General features: G+C 38.9%; 1 protein-coding gene across 19 annotated transcripts in view; it reads left to right on the forward strand.

Annotated features, from left to right (window-relative positions):
* Positions 1–18750, forward strand: part of SYNE1 (spectrin repeat containing nuclear envelope protein 1) — a 411505-nt gene that overhangs the window by 250871 nt on the left and 141884 nt on the right. For 16 of the 19 annotated variants that reach the window (XM_032258772.1, XM_032258777.1, XM_032258767.1 and 13 more), the window contains 3 exons: positions 3595–3786; positions 12200–12334; positions 13292–13401. In XM_032258772.1, coding sequence (XP_032114663.1) covers positions 3595–3786; positions 12200–12334; positions 13292–13401 — 437 coding nt within the window. The remainder of the gene's footprint in view (positions 1–3594; positions 3787–12199; positions 12335–13291; positions 13402–18750) is intronic. The other 3 variants (XM_032258768.1, XM_032258771.1, XM_032258778.1) reach the window with 1 other exon arrangement.

Below are 18750 nucleotides of genomic sequence, written 5' to 3' on the forward strand. Positions count from 1 at the left end.
GTGAAAATTATTAATTAGTGAACACTAACTTTTTTCTTAATTTATGGTACACCATTTTGGCTATTCTTATGATTTCAGATTCATAATATTGATCATCATTTGGATTTTTTAATGCTTTAGGAAACTTATCTCTGTGTATCAAAGTACTGTTATTCTCTGCCATGATGACAGAGATTAATTAGAGAGGCATATGTAAGTTTTTTCAGTTCTATCTTCTTTTTAATTTTTTTTTTTTTTTTTTTTTGTGAAGAAATATTTTTTTTTCCCCCTTCCCTTTTTTTTATTCTTTTGAGATGGACTTTCACTTTTGTTGCCCAGGCTGGAGTGCAGTGGCGTGATCTTGGCTCACCACAACCTCCACCTCCTGGGTTCAAGCGATTCCCCTGCCTCAGCCTCCCAAGTAGCTGGGATTACAAGCATGAGCCACCATGCCCAGCTGATTTTTTTTTTGTATTTTTAGTAGAGACAGGGTTTCACCATGTTGATTAGGCTGGTCTCGAACTACCCAACCTCAGGTGATCTGCCCGTCTCGGCCCCCCAAAGTGCTGGGATTACAGGCATGAACCACCACCCTCAGCTGGTCCATTCCCTTTTAGCACTTGAAGTTAGCACGTAAACTAACATTTCAAAGTTATGTTTTAACATTACTGTTACCTCTCCCTTCTGAAGGTATCTATTTTTATAGTAATGCATAAAGTCCATAAACCACATAATGTATTTCAAGACTATTTCAAAGTATTAAAATAGTGTTTTGATCATACTTTAAGACAGGAGTCTCCAATTTTTTGGCTTCCCTGGGGCCACATCGGAAGAAGAAGAATTGTCTTGGTCCACATATAAAATACATTAATCCTAATGATAGATGATGAGCTAAAAAAAAAAAAAAATCACAAAAAACACATAACATTTTAAGAAAGTTTCTGAATTTCTGTTGGCCACATTCAAAGTTGTCCCAGGTCGCATGTGGCCCATGGACGTGGGCTGGACAAGCTTACTTTAAGAAACTAGAAGCATATTAAATCACAACAGAAAATAGTTTTAAAAAATCTAATATTTAGGCCAGGCACGGTGGCTCATGCCTGTAATCTCAGCACTTTGGGAGGCCAAGGCGGGCAGAGCACGAGGTCAGGAGTTCAAGACCAGCCTAGCCAACATGGTGAAACCTTGTCTGTACTAAAAATAGAAAATTAGCCAGGCATGGTGTTGAGCACCCGTATTCCCAGCTACTTGGGACTCTGAGGCAGGAGAATAGCTTGAACCTGAGAGGCGAAGGTTGCAGTGAGCCGAGACTGTGCCATTGCACTCTGCCTGTGTGACAGAGCAACACTCCATCTCAAAAAAAAAAAAAAAATCTAATATTTAATTACTACATTAAATTAATTCAAATTTTAATTAGAAACAAGTAAAATCTTATATTTAAGCCAGCTAAAATCTTGTCAATTAAAATCTAATATTAATCCAGTCGCACAATAATTGTAAGTATGCCTCTTACACAGAATTGAAACTACGTGATGACCTTTGTGGGTCTGGGCACTTCATTTTTATAGGCCTCTTCCCCCATGAAAGTGCTAAAAAATATATTTTCAGTTTTACAGTTGCTGTGGTATAAAGACTTACATGATTCTCAATAGATTCATTATTATATATTTCATATTATTATATTCAGTTTTTTCTTTTGATTTTAAAATTTAAAGTCAAACATTTTCTTGGGCCTCTAAAATGCCTAACAGACCCTCAGCACTATACTTGCTGTGGCTAATGGTAAAATCAACCCTGTACAGAATTATGTTAATTTCTTAAAAACAATCCTCAGGAAATCATCCTTTAATTCTCATTTAATAAAAGTCTTGCACTTCTGCTTAGTTCTAGTGTTTTGGGTTTTTTTTTTTTTTTTTTTTTTTTTTTTTGAGGGCAGGCTGGAGTGCAGTGGTGCAATGCCAGCCTATTGCGGCCTTGACTTCCTGGGCTCAAGTGAGTTTCCCACCTCAGTCCCCCAAGTAACTGGGAGTACGGGCACATGCCACCATACCCAGCTTATTTTTTTGTATTTTTTTGGAGACATGGGGTTTTGCCATGTTCAGTTCAAACTCCTGAACTCAAGCCATCTGCCTACCCTGGCCTTTGAAAGTGCTAGGATTACAGGTGTGAGTCACCACCCCTATCCTGACGTTATATTCTTAATTTTGATTTTGTATAGGGGAAATGAAGTATCTTTTCTCATTAATAAATTACTTTATTTAATATAAATAAGAAAGAACATTTCAAAGGGTGCAGAATTACAGAATTTAAAAACAATGATTTCTGTAGAAAATAAAAGGTATTTTTTTTAAGTCTTTTTGTTTGTTTAAGTTTTATCTAGGAAGAAGGAAGACTATTTTTCTCCTTCTCTAATGTAGTCTCCATTTTAGAGGAAAACCCTGTAGTACCAGAGACTTATTCCAGAGCGTGAAAGTAAAAATGTAGAGAAAACTTTTGGAAATGTAAGATTAACAATATATCAAATTTTTTAAAAATATAAGAGCACCTGAAAAATAAATCAATCCAAAGCACTAACATTTCAAAAGAGAGGATTCTCTTTAAATTAACAAGGAAAGAGTTGATCATATGATGTCTTATTTTTATTGGTTGTAATTATCATAAATCTAACACAAAAATAATATAATAATAATGAAATAACACTAAAGCAATGGACTTTCTCCTTATCTGTTGGCTATGTAAAAATGTTTTTCATGTTTTTTTTCAATGTTTTTTCATTATATGATAGCTAATCTTAAAATAGAGAAAAATTGGCAGGGTATCGTGGCTCACACTTGTAATCTCAACACATTGGGAGGTCAAGGCAGGGAAATTGCTTGAGTTCAGGAGTTCAGAAACAGCCTGGGAAACATGATGAAACCCTGTCTGTACAAAAATACAAAAAAATTAGCCAGGTGTAGTAGCATGTGCCTGTAGTTCTAGCTACTTGGGAGGCTGAGGTGGGAGGATCACCTGAGCCCAAGGCTGCAGTGAGCCATGATCTCACTACTGCACTCCACACTGGGTGACAGGATGAAACCCTGTCTCAAAAAAAAAAAAAGAAAAAAGAAAAATTGAGAAGCTCAGGCAATTTTTTTGGACTCCTCTAATATAACAGACAATTAAAAATAAATGTCACCAGCCACAGTGGCTCACACCTGTACTTTTGGGAGGCTGAGATGGGAGCGTCATTTGAGCCCAAACGATGAGACCTCATTTTTGTAGAAAGAAATTAAAAAATCAACCAGGTGTGGTGGCACATGTCTGTGGTACCAGCTACATGGGAGGCCGAGGCAGGAGGATCCCTTGAGCCCAGTAGGTGGAGGCTGCAATGAGCCATGTTCATGCCAATGCACTCCAGCCTGGACAACAGAGCAAGACCCTCCCTTAAAAAAAAAAAGAAAAAAAAAAAAAAGATCTGTATACTACCTACTCATCAAGACCATGGGAAAATGACAAAAAATCATGAAAGCTTGTGCATTTGGTGAAAGACTCCAGAGGGCTGTGTTTCACTCTGGGAAACAGTCTTTGCAGAGCTGGGGAGATGTTTGAGTTTCATCTTTATTTCTGTTGCTGCAGAACATGCTGGTGGAAATAGAGCAGAAGGTGGTGGCCTTATCAGAGCTGTCAGTCCACAATGAGAACCTGCTGCTGGAGGGCAAAGCTCACACCAAGGATGAGGCTGAGCAGCTGGCTGGAAAGCTGAGGAGGCTCAAGGGGAGCCTGCTGGAGCTGCAGAGAGCTCTGCACGATAAGCAGCTCAACATGCAGGTGAGGGCTCCAGCCGCTGGCCTGTGGCTGAAAGTTGGTGCACTATTCATGTGCTCCTTCTGAGGTGTGCCAGGTAAAGGAACAGATTGGCAGGTGACGCATACTCATGTATGTACCTGCTTTACACGGACATTTTAGCATGCAGTTTGAATTTTACACTCTTGGACTTTGAATAACATTTGCAAATAGATTTTTTTAGGACTCCTAACAACAGCAGTTCAGCAGAGCGGTGGAGGCAGAAAGCACTCTGACATGAAAGTAACAATGAGAGGAGAGGAATTGGAGAGGGAAAGTCAAGGCCACTCCAGGAGGTTTGCTGTAAAGCGGTATACAGAGGAATGAGATAAGCTATGAGGAGAAGAAGTGGGTCAAAGAAAATTTTATCTCATTTTTTTCTTTTATATTCATCACAATTTGAATATTTCATTTTAAGATTAGAAAAATAATAGTAACTTTACACATTGGTGGAAATAACTAAAGTAGAGGAAAATTTGATGTAAAAGGAGTGTGGGGTGGGCGCTGTGCCTCATGCCTGTAATCCTAGCACTTTGGGAGGCTGAAAAGAGCAGATCACTTGAGGTCAGAAGTTCGAGACCATCCTGGTCAACATGGTGAAACCTCATCTCTGCTAAAAATACAAAAAAATTAGCTGGGCCTGGTGGTGGACACATATAATCTCAGCTGCTTGGGAGGCTGAGGCAAGAGAATTGCTTGAACTTGGGAGGCGGAGGTTTCAGTAGGACAAGATTGTGCCTCCAGCCTGGGTGACAGAAGGAAAGAAGGAGAGAAGGAGAGAGAGAGAGAAGAAAAAGGGAGTGTGATTGCAAGAACAATCTTGTTAAGGAGGGAACAGATAGGATACCAAGTACAGAGTTTGGTCCCCCCACCCTTCTTGCTAAGTAAGCCAGGGACCAAATAGCTCCAAGCCCATTGGCTGCTCCAACCCTACAAGCATCTGATGGTATCACCTGTTCCTTCTTGTGGCCTAGTCCAAACTGCGCTTTCCTTTACCATTTACACCTTTCTCCTGCTAACGGCTGGGATCAGGCCAATCTGTTCTCCAAAAGTAAAATGAGGAGGGAAGGAAAGCATCCATGCTGGAAGCCAAATGGTGGTAGGAAGTAGGACATAAATATTGTCATGGAAACTTCATGGAAATTCACTGATTGCTTCTACTTTCTCTGTGTGATGATGGTTGTTAGGACTAACCTATGTATTTTCTTTTTCAGCTTTTTCCTGATCATATGATTGTATGATCTGGAAAACCAAACTTAATCAACTAAAAACTACTTAGAAGCAATGGAGAAATTTAGGAAGATGACTGGCTTATTACAAAATATGAAGTTAGGTCATTGAAAACCATACAAGAATCCAACAAAAAATAAAAATTAGAAAATGAAGTCGATTGGGTAGAATGGCTCATGCCTGTATTCCTAGCATTTTAGGAGGCCGAGGTGGGTAGATCACCTGAGCTTGGGGGTTTGAGACCAGCCCTGGCCAACATGCTGAAATCCCATCTCTACTAAAAACACAAAAATTAGCTGGGTGTGGTGGTGCATGTCTGTAATCCCAGCTGCTTAGAAGGGTGAGGCATGAGAATTGCTTGAACCTTGTTGAGGCAGAGGTTGCAGTCAGCCGAGATTGTACCACTGTGCTCTAACTTGGGCAACAGAACAAGATTCTGCCTCAAAAAAAAACAAAAAAACAAAATGAAGTTGAGAATTTATGGGTTTTATATAGACAAAAAGCAAGTTAGAGTAACAATGTAATATTTCATATAAAATTTTGAAAATGAGGGGTTTTGAAGGGTTATTAGTCTTATCATATATGTGTGTGGTTTTTTTTGTTTGTTTGTTTTCTTTTTGAGACAGGGTCTCACTCTGTCACCCAGGCTGGAGAGTATGGATGCAGTCTCAGCTCATTGAAACCTCTGCCTCTCAGGCTCAAGTAATGCTCCCACCTCAGCCTCCGGAGTGGTGGGGACTATAGGCATGCGCCACCATGCCCGGCTATTTTTTGTATTTTTTTGTAGAGATGGGGGTCTCCCAATGTTGCCCAGGCTGGTCTTGAACTCCTGAATACAAGCAATCCACTCACCTCGGCCTCCCAAAGTGCTGAGATTATAGGTGTGAGCTACCATGCCCAGCCAGTCTAATCATATATTAAAATACAATATTATAATAATTAAATAGTTTGGTGTTGGCACAATAAATATTTGAACAGAAAATTAAACAATAAATATTCCAGAAAGAGATTTGGTATATAAAGGAATTTGACAAATATTTTAGGTGGCATTACAAATCAGTGGACAAAATTTGACTCGTTCTGTAAATAGTCAATTAGTTGAAACATGATAAACTGAATTTTCTACCCCATATTTTACAGAAAAATGTATCACAGATGGATCAAAGATTTAAATATAAAAATTAAGTCTACAAAGTACTCAATGTATGAATTTTTTTTAAATCTTGGGATAGGGAAAACCTTTGCCAGCATACCCCCAACACAGAATTTTATGATTTCTTTTAAAACATACATAGGCAGGGCATGTTGGCTTATGCCAGTAATATCAGCACTTTGGGAGGCTAAGACGGGAGAATGGCTTGAGCCCAGAAGTTCAAGACCAGCCTGGGTAACATAGCAAGACCCCATCACTACAAATAATAAAAAAATTAGTCAGGCAAGGTGGTGCACACCTGTGGTCCCAGCGACTAAGGAAGCTAAGGTGGGAGAATCACCTAAGTCCAGGCGGTTGAGGCTGCAGTGAGCTATGATTGTGGCATTGCACTCCAGCCTGGGTAGCAGAGTGAGATGCCAACTAAAAAAAATAAACAAATAGGCGGTGGCTTATGCCTGTAATCCCAGTATTTTGGGAGGCCAAAGCAGGTGGATCACCTGAGGTCAGGAGTTCGAGACCAGCCTGGCCAACATTTAAAACTCCATCGCTACTAAAAATACAAAATTAGCCTGGCATGGTGGCATGCTGCTGTAATACCAGCTATTCAGGAGGCTGAGGCAGGAGAATCACTTGAACCCGGGAGGCGGAGGTTGCAGTGAACTGAGATAGCGCCATTGCACTCCAGCCTGGGCAACAGGAGTGAACTCCCATCTCAAAAATAAACAAATAAATAAACAAAAATAAAACTATAAAAAATGAAAAAGTTATGTATGACCCCCCCCACCAAAAAAAGTAACCAAGTTGAAAGACGTAGACAAGGAGGGATGAGTAAAACAAAGCAAAAGACATAGACAAACAGGGAAGAAACTATACAATCCACAAATCTTTTGTAAAACAGTAAGGAAAGATCAAATAGCAGAATATAGACAAAAGAGATGAAGAGATAGTTCACAGAAAAAGAAATACGAATAGACGGTGAACATACGAAAAGATGTCTGAACTCTGTGTTGGATAAATAAATGCAAATAAAAAATACAACTTTTTACTTAGATTTACACACTTGAAAATGCACAGGCAATGTGACTTGGTAATTCAAGTCAAAAGAAAAGGTTGCAGATACTAAAATTGAACACAAGTAGAATGATTTTCTAGCTGTGAAAGTAGACAGCAATTCACCTAGTTTCATAAACAGCTATTATAGGTCTCATACGTAATGCTTTCTTCCATTTTCGGTGGTGATCTGTGAATGAACTTAATTTCTAAAGAAACTAAAAGAAAGGGAAATCCTTAAAAATGTCCCATGTGGGATAGCAATCATTTATAAAATTCTTATTACTCCCTTATCCCACTCCTCCCCTAGAGGCAAGTAGGAAGGGAAGGGGTGGCCTGATACTCCAAGCACAGGAGGGGTTAAACAAGGCAGGAACCACAAATTCCAAGGTCTCCTGGCCTGGGAAGGGCAAACCAAGGAGGGAAGCAGGCCCAGCCTGGTCCTTGGCAAGCTCATCTCCTGTCTAAGAAGCAGCTATTACTCAGCTCTAGCTATTATCACACAAGAATTTACAAGTGGCATTGCTGGATCTTCTGGTTTCAAGAGATACGGAATTTGGATTTATTTCTAAAGCCTCCCAATGCTTAAACGTTAACATTTAAATCTAAAATTTTAAAATTATTTGTGTGCCAAGTAAAGCATATCCACAAGCCAGGGTTGAAGTCTCTATCTTTTTCCCATCCATTATTGACGAGGTGACCCGGGGCAAGATCCTTAGATTTCCCACAACGTCCTTACAGATCAGTCTTCTCATCTGTAAAAAAGGGATAATAGTATTTAACTTAAACAATTCTTTAGAACATATGGAAAAAAATAATCAAAAAGGGGAAAAAATGCTGAGGATTTAAATGCAAGTAATACAATAAATGCTCAAATTGCAGCAGTTAAAATAATTGATAACAATAACCAACTGTTTCCAAATCACATTCGTTGAAACAAAGAAGAAGCTTCTGCTATGCTGAAAGGCTAGTCTTGAGACTGATCATCGAGATGGACTGAGCACGTGCACACACCCTGTGGTGCCCACACCCTGAAGATCCTGCCCAGGTCTGAGGGAATTGTTTAAATTGAGTAAAGTCCTGACTCTACCCGCATTGGGTGAAGTGTAAATGCAGAAAAATGTGGTAGTGTTTTACTACATGGAAATTGGTTACTGTTTATTTTTAAACTATCTATAAATTCCATCGTCTTTCATCTAATGAAGTTCCCAGCATATAAAATATTAATAGATCTTTTAAAATAATTAGAGCTTCCTGGAAGATTGTTTTTCCCTCTGTGGAAAGAAAAGGAGCCCTGTTTATTATTATTATTATTGCCATGAAAAGGATCATTTCCCTTTATGTAGAAAACTAATTTAAATTTAATCTGGAATTAACTAAAGTTAGTTGCAGAAAACAAATCTTCCATTAAATGCAGCCCTCAGCAATGTTCATACCCTTTAATTGGGGCTTGGATGATTCAGGAGGGTTGGAATACCTTCCTAAGTCTTACATGACTGTAAGTACGCAATTACTTATTGCTGCTGCAGCTGGGAAATGGTAATACCTCTTACCTCTATTCTTTTTAACTACTTTGACTTCCATGGGTATCAGTGAATGACTATGCCTTTTTGTTTCTCATCAAATAGGCTGCTTCTCTATATGAAGAACTACAGAACATAAGGGCATGTAATAAGATCTCCTAAATTACATGGTATCTTCATGAAGCTTAGGTCTTTTTCACACTTTATAATTTATTGAAGGAACAGAGAGATTGTCCCATAAAATAATAAAAAGCTTTGTAAAGAAATGTTTTATTTAATGTTTAGCATTGCTCAGTCCTCATTCATCTTCCAAGGAATGTTCCTGGCAAAAGTGGTTACTCTTCTAGTATTTCCAAAATAAACAGTTTATGTAGCCCCACCCAGTGGGGACTGATGACAGAAGCACTTAACCTCCTTGTTCCCTAGGTATGGCAGAAAACTGTTATCACACCTCAGAGAAAGTAGTTACCATAATTACATTCCTTCTGGTGGAGCCTTCTTGCCCCAGGGAAAAGAGAATGAAATTTGAACTGGATTCTTAATCATGGTTTGCTTCCTGTGGTCCAAGTCTTATGGTTTGCTTATGTGGTCCAAATTTCAAAATGACTGAATCATTCAGAGAAAAACTTACTGAAAAACAAAATCTAGCCACATAAAATCTGAATATATGTCTGTGCATATAAAAGTGAGGAAGTTGTTAAGATCTAACTTTTCAGTTGTCAGTGTTCCAGGCACAGATTTGGTGTAAGGAACTTGAAGGAGCCTCTCTCAACCAGACCATAGTAAGAATGTGTTGGGCTGCGGGCTGGGAGAAGTTTCCAAGGGAGTCTTCAGGCTGGGCTCTGAAAAACAAATTTTTGCTGAAGAGAAGAGCAGAGAGGAAGTGGCCTGGAGCCCACAAAAGCAAGTCAGCAGGTCATGGCCAGAGCCACTACGTTGGCAGCTGGAGCAGCTCTGTTGGGGACAACTTTTGGTCTCATCCACTGACTTCTTGAGGTCATTTTCTCCAAGTTCCTTTTGAACTGCTGTTTCTACTTTGCCTGGAAGAACCAGATCTTTTAGAGCTTATTCTTAGAAGATAGTAGATTCTTAGATGAGAGAGAATCTGTTTTCATGCAGAAAATCACAGGCTCCAGTTCTGGGAGAACACCTGTCCACCCAAACTTCCCATCTTTAGAAAAATCACTGCCTATCTTTGAGAAATTCCACAGAAGGTGGAGAATTTAGTGAACCGGGTATCACTAGTCACCCATTCCAAAAGTCTTGCAAAATGCATCGAGCATATTTTAAACCATTGCACTGCCATTGTTCTAGCTGAACGGTACTCTCTGGCTGGATCATCTGAAAGGAAATAAGTACCTCTGAGCTCAGGTGGGCTCAGGATCTGGGAGAGGGTTATGTATACTATTACCTACAGGTTTTACTCTTCCTTTAACTTCAAGCACTGACATCACCTTGCAAAGATAATGGTAAAATCTATTATCTCAGGCAATTTAATCATGAGATTCTATGAAAAAAAGAAGAAACAGAAGGGTAAACAGATCCCATCTATTCCCCTAAAATGGTGACTGTAAAATTCTGAAAATAAGAGCGAGAGAAGGGTCTCTGTGGGCATTTAGGTTGGATGAGCTGGAATGGCCAGGTTCCATGCTGTGCTCACACTTAGTAAAGAGGAACCAGGGGGCAGGGGAACAGCCCCCAGAAATAGATGGTAGGAGACTCCTCTGTGGAAGCAATCTGTGAAATATTCCTCCTCTGCCCCATGCTGCACCAGCCCTACTGTTCTCTTCACTGCTCTGTTCTCTCTGAAATAGCAAATTTCTTTCATCTTAGGGTCTTTGTGCCAACTGTTCACTGGGTCTGAATACCCTCACCCTAGATCTTTGTCAGGCTGGTGGTCTTGTCATGCAGAGTGCAATTGTCTCTTCTAAAGATGCTTCCTTAGGCCTCCCTAAAACTTTCTATCCCATTATCTGTCTTAAAGTTCTCTGTAGCCCTTATCACCAGCTCGGTTATCTTGTTTGTTTATAGTCTCACTCACCAGGGTCCTCATCTAGCATCTTTGCAGAACACTCCCAGCTCCTAGAACAGCCTCTAGTGAGTGCTTAATGGGTAGTGAATGAGCTATATTGAAATCATAATCCGTCATTTGACATAAGAATCTATGTGAGTAGAAAGGCTCTCATTCAGAACTAATCCCATTTGATGTGCAACATTTCAGGGTCTTTCAAATTCCATTAGGATAATCAGGCTGGAAGGAACAACTCTTGTCTTTCTCCCTTAGTCAGACTTTCTCCAAGCCGGCTTAGCAATGGACCAGTTTCTGGTGATGATGCTAGAGGGAGTGAAGGGTACTTTTTCAGAGATCTCACCTCTAATTATCACACCACTGACCTCTCAAGGCTCAGTTAAGCTTTTGAATTTGTAAAATGGTAACCCCATGTGCCCACAGTAAATGACTTTTTTTAATGTGCTAACTGAATGGTTCTGAAAGAATCTTAAAGCATTCTCATCTTTGAGTACCTTCTATTAATTATGTAGGGAAGTCTGTAAATATTGTCATATAAACAGCAGACACTCAGAGAATTCTAGGAATAATTTAAATCTCGGGCCCTAGTAGGGTAGACACTAAAGGTGTACACAGACCAGTATCAGGGATGAGGCTTCCTGTCTAGTTGAGTGCCTTTGGGACTTGAGTTACCTGTGGTGGACCTGTGGCTCTGTGACAGAGGTTGAGACCCTGGTCTGTGAAAGGTGGGACAGAGGATGTGCAGCCGGCCTGGGAAATCCTTGTTTAGACTCCTTGTATCTGTGCTGCAGTACATTTTCTCCGACATGAACTGAGAATCAAGTTTAAGCTCTTACTGAATTCCAGAGTGTGATGCCTTACACAACAGTGAACTTTTGCTTCTCAAAGACATTAAAATGTCATAGATGACTAATCTTTTAGAAAAATTTTTAGGAAGAGTATTCTAAAACTCTTTGTCTGGACCTGGATGAGAGAAGGTGACATAGGGCAAGGTCATCCTTTCACAGGAGAGACACAGTTATTATGGGTAATGATCCTTTGAGAAACAATTTACCTTTGTGTACTTAAAAAATGAGCTCATCAAAGGATCTCGAGTTAAGTTTTTATGGAAAAAAATTCTGAAATATCTGATGACCACACTGGTCAGCTAAAAGACTAACTTCTAAATACATGGGTTTACCCTCAAACATTTCTACGTGTGATTATCTGTTTGTGGTTCTTATGCCTGTAAATGCCATAATTTAGATGGGTTTTGTGTTACTGTTTTTTTTTTTTTTTTTTTATGTGGTTTCACATCCCAGTGGACCCATTTTTATATATATCATTATATAGATCACCCCAAAGTAGCCTTCTCTCCCTTTTGGCTAGGGTTTTCCAGTGTGTAGCATGACTTGATTTCTGCCTCATTAAAAGCAGGGAACAGCACAGGAGAAGGAGGAGAGTGATGCTGACCTAACGGCCACTCAGAGCCCCGGCGTCCAGGAATGGCTGGCCCAAGCTCGCACCACCTGGACCCACCAGCGGCAGAGCAGTCTCCAGCAACAAAAAGTAAAGTGTTTCCTACCACTCTCTAGCCTGTAGATCTGTCCAGGGAAGAACCTGAGAGGCATGTTTCAGAAGGACAAGTTGCTTCTCTACTAAAGACAGAGCGTCTCTATCTTCTCTTTGAATGAACCAAGTTGTGGCTGTTTCAGTGTATTGACTCGTGACCACTGGGATGATGGGTCATTTGAAAATCCAGTCTTTAAGAAAAGCTTGCATTTAGGTTTACAAATAGTGTAACATGGCTGTCATCTGCTTTATCAGAGTTACCTACTCTTTTCAGATTTGCCCTCTGATTCTGTTTAATTTTAATATAAATCTCAGGAATGCCTTCAAGGATTGATACAAGCCTAAGTTGCATGTTTTTTTAATGAATGCAATTTGTATTTTTACTTTCCAGTACATACCATCACAAAATAGGATTGCTAATTATTGCCTAGTGAAACAAATGAACTTTGATAAATAAGAATGATTTCTCATTGGTACCTTAACTATTTGTAAAAAGCATATAAAAATATTTTATTTTCGCAAAGAACAAGAGTATTTATTACAAATAATGAAGAATTAAGGCCAAATCTATTGATAACCTAATTTATCAAGTAAGTGGAGAACTTAAAAAGCCACTTCTCTCAAGGATCTATCTTGTTACCATGATACTACTGATTTTGAAAAATGAGAGTTCATTTTTCACCACCTGAGGGCACTGTTGCCCAGCAGAATTTCCTTGGCCCACTGGTTTTTTCCCCTAGATTTTTTAGCACTATCCTGTATCAAAGCAAAAGAATGCTACAGAGTGCTTTGGAGATACTTTTGAGTATTTACATAAACCACACGCTTTATGCAATGTGCAAACTTAAAACCTTGCTACCAAAATTCTCTGAGAATTTTATAGATAGAACCATGATTGTAGGCAATAATCATGAAGTAATACATGTGTTTGCATTTGTCCTTTCCCTTGAGCAGGAGTTAGAACAGGAATTAGCCGAGCAGAAGAGTCTCCTTCGCTCAGTAGCCAGTCGTGGAGAGGAGATTCTAATTCAACATTCAGCGGCAGAGACCTCTGGTGGCGCTGGGTATGTTTCGAAATGTTTTAATTTCCTCTTCATTGTGTTTCCCTGACATTTGAAGAAATGTAAATATCTTACTCAAAATTTTATTTTAAACATCTTCTGTAAAATTTAGTCATCTCATTTTTACTTTAGGGTCATATATGTAACTGCATTTTGAACATTTTGCTGCATTTTCTGAGCACAGCGCCTGTGATAAGCTAACTGGTTTGCCCTCCTTCCAGTGCGTGCAGTCTGTCTGTCCACAGAAGATGCTCATGAGTTCATGTTTTTAATCAAATAAAAATGCATTATAAAATGAGATACATGATGTTTCCAATTGAATGATTATATCTAATTGGAGAGCATTTTCTCTATAAAAGTTTATCTTGCCCTAGCAATATTCTAAAAAATAAATGCATGGCCCCATTAAGTATCTTGAAATCTTGGTTTGGAGTGAAGACTTGGACAGTCTTCTACACAGAAAAGTCAATTGTTAAAAGAAAAATTAAGGAAGTTGGAGAATTTTCAAGTTGAAACTTTTATTTAAAAGATAATAAAGGAATTGTAGCAGTGTGGAAATACTTCTATATTTGGAGTCAGGTCTGAGTTTTATTCTAGTTCCACAAAAGTCACTTTGGAAAAGTCACTCAACTGTGAGCCTCAGTTTGCTCCTCTGTAGAATTTAGAATAATAATTCACTACTGTCATCACAGAAGTGTTATGAAAATTATAAATGTCAACTGAGAGGATATACAGGAAAGCTTTCTTTGAAATCAAAAACATTGAAAAAAAAGCTTTCATGAAACCTCTGTGTTTGTGTCTTACTAAACATTGTAATTTGGTAGTATCCTTTGGCAAATAGCTTTAACTCCATTTCCCATTTCTGAATGTTTGCTTTTCAGGGGAAATAACATAAAGGAGGAAATATGTATTATGAAGATGGTTTGGGAAATATTATTTGTAATACAAAATAATTTAAAAGGCACACATTCTCACTATTATAAAAAAGTTGAAAAAAAATTTTATGCATATATAATCTTAACCAAAAATGGTGTAACAGTATCAGAAAATGTATGTGTGATGCTAAGTAAAGGTGTGATATAAAATTGACAGCAGAGTATGTGTAGATAAGAACTAGACTAGACTGTTGATGATAAAACAATTAGAGAGGGAAGAGATAGGGAGTAAAATATTTTTTTGCAATTTAATTAATGCTGATATATGACATCAATGCTGACTATATACAGTCTGTGTTACATATACACACGTATACACATGTATGAATTCTGAGGGCAATTGATAGGAAAATAAACCAACTAAAGTGCAATTTCGGTAGATATATTGTGACAAAATATGTAGGAAATAGGAAGGCATTCAAGAAAAGGAAAACAAAACAAAAATCTGTTGAAAGTATTGACATAGCTAATGAATATCAATGTAAAAGAATAGGAATGAAGAGTATTATGACATCTATAGGCAGGGATTGAATTTAAATAACACTAAAACTATAAAAACCACCTTCAAAATATAAAGGGGAAGACTGGGCATGGTGGCTCACACCTGTAATCCCAGCACTCTGGGTGGCCAAGGCGGGTGGATCACAAGGTCAGGAGATCGAGATAATTCTGGCCAACATGGTGAAGCTCCATCTCTACTAAAAATACAAAAGTTAGCCTGTTGTAGTGGCATGTGCCTGTAGTCCCAGATTCTGAGGAGGCTGAGGCATAAGAATTACTTGAACCCAGGAGGCAGAGGTTACAGTGCGCTGAGATCGCGCCACTGCACTCCAGCCTGGGCAACAGAGCAAGATTCCGTCTCAAAAAAAAAGTAAATATTATATATATATATATATATATATATATATATATATAATATAAAATAGAGTTTTTACAAAGTAGAAAAATTGAGATCCTAGTATATATTTAAAGGGGTTTAAAGACTCTCTGTTGTGTATCATGCTTAAAGATGATAATGAGACCGTGAACGTGTGTCTGTAATAAACCCAAAATGAGACTGTTTCTTTCATGTTGATTGAGCCAAGACTTGCCGTCACGTTGCATTCCTAAATTTTCAGTTTTCAGTTTCTCTACAATGTTTACTTATCTTCCTCATTTTCTGAATATTTTTGCTAAACAAATATTTCAACAAAGAACCCACCCAGCATCGCCACCTCTCCGTATGTATCATCACAAAAGGAGCAGAAGGGATCTTCTGCCACTTTCTTGCCATAATTATTTTTTCTTTCCTTGGCCTTTAGCTTTGGAAAGGACCTAAATGAAATACAAACAATTATAAGTTGCTCTTTCAAATATAAAAAATGTTTTAAAAATAAGTTTACAGTGCAGTACTGGCTTTCTATGTAAGAATCACTTTAAAGACTATAAATTCTTTACCTTTTATACAAATTCTTAAGAAACTTCACCTTTATATGCAGTTGATTACAGTTCAACTAACCATGAATTAATGATATCTACATTCCAAAGTAAATATCTATCTATCTATCTATCTAGATAGATAGATAGATACAGATATGTAAACCTTGCTGGGAGAAAGACTGGTATTCAGCCCTTAACTTACTAGCTGCTTTTCTAAGGCTATAAATATGACTTGGTTTGTGTAAGGAAACCCCTGTGGGAAGGGCATTACCTGCTTTATATATTCATACATTTGCCATATAAGGAATAAGCAGTATGTTACTTATAGAGGGTACCTTCCAAGATTACTAAGGAAAAGCGACTGGAAATTTGTTGATATAAATATAGAAGGAAAGAATAATAATTTTCATGGGGAACAAAAGGCTGTGTTAAAAAATGTTTGTTACTGGTGGTGTACATGCGTCAATGATTAAATGTAGGAATATAAATATTAAATATTCCCCTAGTTTTATTACAAATTTTCATGTAAACACAGATGAATTAAAAGTGTTATACTATAGGCTGTTACCAGAAAAGAAAAAAGCAATAAAGAAATGTAATCTCATAGGAACTTCAAAGCTTTTTTTAAATATGGAGTTTTTAAAAAATAGAAAAATGCAGATACTAATATTATGATACTCAACTAAAGGTATCAATTATCTTTTGGCTTTTTTTCTACTTGTCATTTTTTTTGAGATATATTCATGTTGATATATATAGATCTAGTTATCATTTTAACTGTTTAATAGTATTTTATTCTGTGAACATAATTTATTCACCCATTTTCTTATTGCTGGACATTTACACTGTTGCCATTATTATTATTATTATTATTATTGTGCTTTTTTTTTTTTCCTGAGACAGAGTCTTGCTCTGTTGCCCAGGCAGTAATGCAATCTTGGCTCACTGCAACCTCTGCCTCCTGGGTACAAGTGATTCTCCTCCCTTAGCCTCCTGAGTAGCTGGGATTACAGGCACTCACCAATATGCCTGGCTAATTGTGTCTTTTAGTAGAGATGAGGTTTCACCGTCTTGAACTCCAGACCTCAAGTGATCCACCCACCTTGGCCTCCCAAAGTGCTGGGATTACAGGAGTGAGCCACCATGCCTGGCCTTAAGAGTACTGCTTTTAGCGTTGTTTAAATCAACTTCCTACCTGTCTCTCAGGTGGGCAAGATTCTCTGCATTATATCCTAGGAGTAGAATTCCTGCGTTATAGATTTAAAGAGTTGTTTTTTTTTCTTGAGACAGGGTCTCACTCTGTCACTCAGGCTGGAGTGCAGTGGTGTGATTATAGCTTACTGCAACCTTGAACTCCTGGGCTCAAATGATTTTTCTTGACTTAGCCTCCAAAGTAGCTGGGACTACTGGCATGTACCACCATGCCTGGCTAGTTTTCAAATTTTTTTTGTAGAGATAGAGTCTGGCTATGTTGCCTAGGCTGTTCTCAAACTCCTGGGCTCAAGCGATCCTCTTGCCTTGGCCTCCCAAAGTGCTGGGATTACAGGTGTGAACCACTGCCAGGCCAGTTTGTAGAAATTTTAATGCTTATTTCTAGAGACTTAACTAAAGACACTGTTATATTTACCTTTATTCTAAGAATAATTGGCTTTGAGGTACCATAGAGTTTTATCCTGCCAACACTCTTGTTCTTTCCCTTCACTTGAGCAAAAGGCCCTGCATCACAGTATTAATTAATATCTACTATTCCTTTTGGATGACATGGTTTTACTTAGGACTTCAAAGGTCCTGAAAAATTAAGATCCATTGAAATTCAGCCTCCCTAGGTTGTTCTTGTTTTCATCTTTTTATTTTATTTATTTATTGAGATGCAGTCTCGCTCTGTCACTCAAGCAGAGAGCAGTGGTGCGATCTTGGCTCACCACAACATCCACCTTCCAGGTTCAAGTGATTCTCCTGCCTCAGCCTCCCAAGTAGTTGGGACTACAGGTGTGCACCACCACACACAGCTAATTTTTGTATTTTTAGTAGAGATGGGGTTTCACCATGTTGGCCAGGCTGGTCTCAAACTCGTGACCTCAGGTGATCCACCTGCCTTGGGCTCCCAAAGTGCTGGGATTACAGGCCCGGCCCAGCCCATTTTCATCATTATTAATCCCCATTTATTGAGTGACCATTATTTGTCAGATAGGGTTATAGGCCTTATGCATGTATTCTCTTTCATTCTTATAATTATGCAAGATAGATACTTGCATAAAGACGAGAAGACTGAGGCACAGAGAAGTGAAACGAATTATCCAGTGTCACATTTAATGTGCTAGAGTGAGGGTCATAATTTATGTCTGTCTTACTCTAAAAGTCAAATTTCGCTAGGCATGGTGGCTCATGCCAGAAATCCATACATTTGGGAGGCTGAGGCAGGAGGATCACTTGGTCTCAGAAGTTCCAGACCAGCCTGGGAAACATAGTGAGACCCCGTCTCTACAAAGAATTAAAAAAACAAATTAGCCAGGTCTGGTGGTGCATACCAGACTTGGGAGGTACTTGGGAGGCTGAGGTGGGAGTATTGCATGAGCCCAGCATTTGGAGTCTACAGTGAGCTGTGGTCACACGAGGCCATACCAGCTTGGATGACAGAGTGAAACCCTGTCTCAAAAATATGCAAATAAATAAATACAAGGTATACCAATCTCAGATGTCACACTACTGCCTACCTTTAAGGATGACTGCAGGATCTTCCTTCCATATCCTGTACTATCCCTCCATGTCCTGCTCCCTCCCCAGGTCCTGTACTATCCGTCCGTGTCCTGTACTCCCTCCCCAGGTCCTGTACTATCCCTCCCTGTCCTGTACTCCCTCCCCAGGTCCTGTACTATCCCTCCGTGTCCTGTACTCCCTCCCCAGGTCCTGTACTATCCCTCCCTGTCCTGTACTTCCTCCCCAGGTCCTGTACTATCCGTCCGTGTCCTGTATTTCCTCCCCAGGTCCTGTACTATCC

This window comes from Sapajus apella, unplaced genomic scaffold (genome assembly GCF_009761245.1).
Source record: "Sapajus apella isolate SASKATOON/1434 unplaced genomic scaffold, GSC_monkey_1.0 scaffold105, whole genome shotgun sequence".
NCBI lineage: Eukaryota > Metazoa > Chordata > Mammalia > Primates > Cebidae > Sapajus > Sapajus apella.